Source organism: Hordeum vulgare, chromosome 6H (genome assembly GCF_904849725.1).
Source record: "Hordeum vulgare subsp. vulgare chromosome 6H, MorexV3_pseudomolecules_assembly, whole genome shotgun sequence".
Classification (NCBI taxonomy): Eukaryota; Viridiplantae; Streptophyta; class Magnoliopsida; order Poales; family Poaceae; genus Hordeum; species Hordeum vulgare.
Window position 1 is genome coordinate 506,012,006 of NC_058523.1, and position 3,134 is coordinate 506,015,139.

General features: G+C 48.8%; 1 protein-coding gene across 1 annotated transcript; it reads left to right on the plus strand.

Moving 5' to 3' along the window:
• The first annotated feature begins 703 nt into the window (after positions 1-703).
• On the plus strand, positions 704-2,905 carry LOC123405690 (serine carboxypeptidase-like). The gene is made up of 7 exons (XM_045099285.1): positions 704-990; positions 1,104-1,275; positions 1,437-1,556; positions 2,013-2,156; positions 2,230-2,378; positions 2,579-2,669; positions 2,747-2,905. The coding sequence occupies exons 1-7, from the start codon at positions 704-706 to the stop codon at positions 2,903-2,905; spliced, it is 1,122 nt and encodes a 373-aa protein (XP_044955220.1).
• The last annotated feature ends 229 nt before the right edge of the window (positions 2,906-3,134 follow it).

The window sequence follows — 3,134 nt, forward strand, 5'->3', positions numbered from 1 at the left end:
GGCTGCCTACAAAGAAAGGATTACTAGCATATAAACCACGTCAGATTGATATTGCCATATTCAAGAAAACTGGGTTGTAATCTAGTGATATATTCAACTCGGTTAGACGCAAATTCTGGCATATCCCATGGTTGTTTATCTCTACTATTAAAGCAGGATCGAACGTCGTGATGGTTCGACCAGAGCGATGGTTCGACCTCTCGTTCTCTTGTCCCCCACCCACGTTCTCCTATCACTGATTTTTTTTTCCAACCCTCCGAAAACCAAACAGTTCAGTAAAGAAAACCAGATCCATAGGCCTCCTCTACGCTAGAACCGCCCTCCCTAGGCTGGAACCGCTCCCGACACCTCCCGGTGCCGCCCCCACCCCTGCGCGCTCGCCGCCGTTCCCACCCCCGCCCCTGCGCGCTAGCCGCCGTTCCGACGCCGCACGGTCCCGCCCTCACCCCGCCCCCGCGCGCTCGCCGGCGCCGCTCGGTCGCCCGCCCCTCGCCCCCGCCCCCGCACGCTAGCCGTCGCTCCCGGCGCCGCTCGGGCCCGCCCTCGGCGCCTGCGTCAGCAGAACTCGGTGTGGTCGCGCGGCAGGGACGACCTGTTCTCACGGTCGCGGTCGTCGTGGGACGAGGACGACTAGGAGGCGCTGCGATGGGCGGCGCTGGAGAAGCTGCCCACCTACGACCGCGCGCGGACGGCGGTGCTGGCCATGCCGGAGGGGGAGCTCAAGGAGGTGAACGCGAACAAGCTGGGCGCGCAGCAGTGCATTGCCTCGGTCTTCGACGACCACGAGTGCTTCCTCTCCAAGTTCAAGGACCCCGTCGACCGGTACGCTGGCGTCGGCAGAGGTGACGCTCTCCCGGCCGGAACCATCACCGAGAGGCCGATCCGCCTCGCTTCCCTGGTGGCCGGAGACGACGGCGGCGGCAACACATCGGTGAGCAACCTCGGGAACCACACCGGGTACTACCGCCTCCCCACCACTCACGACGCCAGGTGAGCGAGCTCACTCGTCCAGTCTTCGGCCGGCATCTTCCTTCGCACTGCCTTGCCCGTGAGGATCTTGTTCCTGTATCTTTGACATCTGTCACTGTACATGTTGCGTGTAGGCTCTTCTACTTCTTCTTCAAATCCTGGCGACACAAGAAGGAGGACCCCGTGGTGATCTGGCTGACGGGAGGGCCCGGAAGCAACAGCGAGCTAGCCCTCTTCTACGAGAATGGCCCCTTCCACATCGCGGACAACATGTCGTTGCTCTGGAATGAGTTTGGCTGGGATCAGGTAGATATATCCAGGCAGTTTGTGTGCTAATCAACCAATCCGTGTGGTATTTTTCTTACAGATCAATTGTTTGGATACTGCATTCTGCTCCTCGATCGTTGGTTTAGAACCCTGTATGATTAATCTTCTCTCTGTTTGGAACTGGATATTGGCTGATGCAGGAGTCGAATCTTATCTATGTTGATCAGCCAACTGGGACTGGGTTCAACTACAGCTCCGATTCGCACGATACCCACCATAATGAAGCGGGTGTGAGCAACGACCTATATGACTTCCCGCAGGTAATTATAGTTACTCCTGTTGTGATTAATGAAGATAAGCCCTTGCTTGTTCACTACTCCCTCTGTTCTTAAATATAATTCTTTTCAGAGATTCTACTACGGACTACATAGGAAACAAAATGAATGAATCTACACTCTAAAGTATATCTATATATATCCATATGTAGCCCGTAATGAAATCTCTAAAAAGACTTGTATTTAGGAACGGAGGAAGTATTATGGACTTGAAATATTATGGTATGCATTCCCAGTCGGTAAGCATATGTAGTAGGAAATACACATGCATCATATGTATTGTTAATGTGCTTCCTATTGTGGCGACAAGGTTAGTTATGCAAGAGTTGAGGTGAAACAGAGTGATTACCCTTATTTTTGAGTTGCAATAAAGATGCAAAAATGGCCTTCCGTGTTTTTTCTCATAAGTTCGTTGTGTCTTTCTGCATGCAATTTTGATAGGCCTTCTTCAAGGAGCACCCGGAGTATGTTGAAAACGATTTCTATATAACCGGGGAGTCATATGCTGGGCACTACATTCCTGCCTTTGCAACTAGGGTGTACAAGGGGAACAAGAACAATGAGGGCATTCACATCAATTTGAAGGTTTAGTCATCTCTTTCTGGGCTTATCCATATTGTTCTGTCGCTTGAATCCACCCTTGCTGTTCAATTTTCAGGGTTTTGCGATTGGTAATGGACTTACAGATCCAGCGATACAGTATAAGGCATACACCGATTATGGATTGGATATGGGTTTAATTACACAATCAGAATTTAACAAGATCAATAAAGTTGTTCCTGCTTGTGAATTTGTTATCAAGCTTTGTGGTAATTATTCCTAGACTCCTGGTTTGCTTGTGTGTAAATCTCTAGCATTAATCAATTTGGCCTCTTGGAGGCACTGTTCATTAACATCATTCCTTGCTTTGTTGTGCCAGTTTCTTTTCAAAACAAGAAAAGGCATAAGCCCAACTCTGATATACCTCATAACATGTATGTATTGAACTTAATTTTATCTTTTGTTTCCGGTACCTCTAGCACTGTATCTTGCCTTGCTGCCTATTTTGTTTGCAATACAATATTCAGTTCCATCAGGTTTATAATCGGGAACAAAAATGTAGGGTAAAATACAAAATTTTATTTGGTTCTTCCTTGTTTTTTGAAGTTTTCTGATTGATCACCTCATCTTTGCAGTATTGTGACATCAGGAAGCCATATGCGGGGAGCCTATGCTATGATTTTTCTAATTTGGAGAAGTTTCTCAATCTGAAATCTGTGAGACAGAGCCTAGGCGTTGGAGACATAGAGTTCATCTCTTGCAGCCCGACTGTCTATCAGGCTATCAGGTTATGAATTTCTGCTATTTTAGGTGCAACAATCAGTTGTACTGCAATCCAGGAATGCAGCAAGACAGGACAATGTACGACGATGGTGTTATGAGTGCTGGTCGGGTTTTGGGGCAAGGTGCCGGTGACTCTATGGGCTGTTTCAAATCAGGATCTTTAAACCCCCCAGGCTGCCGTGGGGGCCAAATGTTGTAAACAACGCGAGGTTAGCTATGCTTTTCTTTTGCCATTTCTGT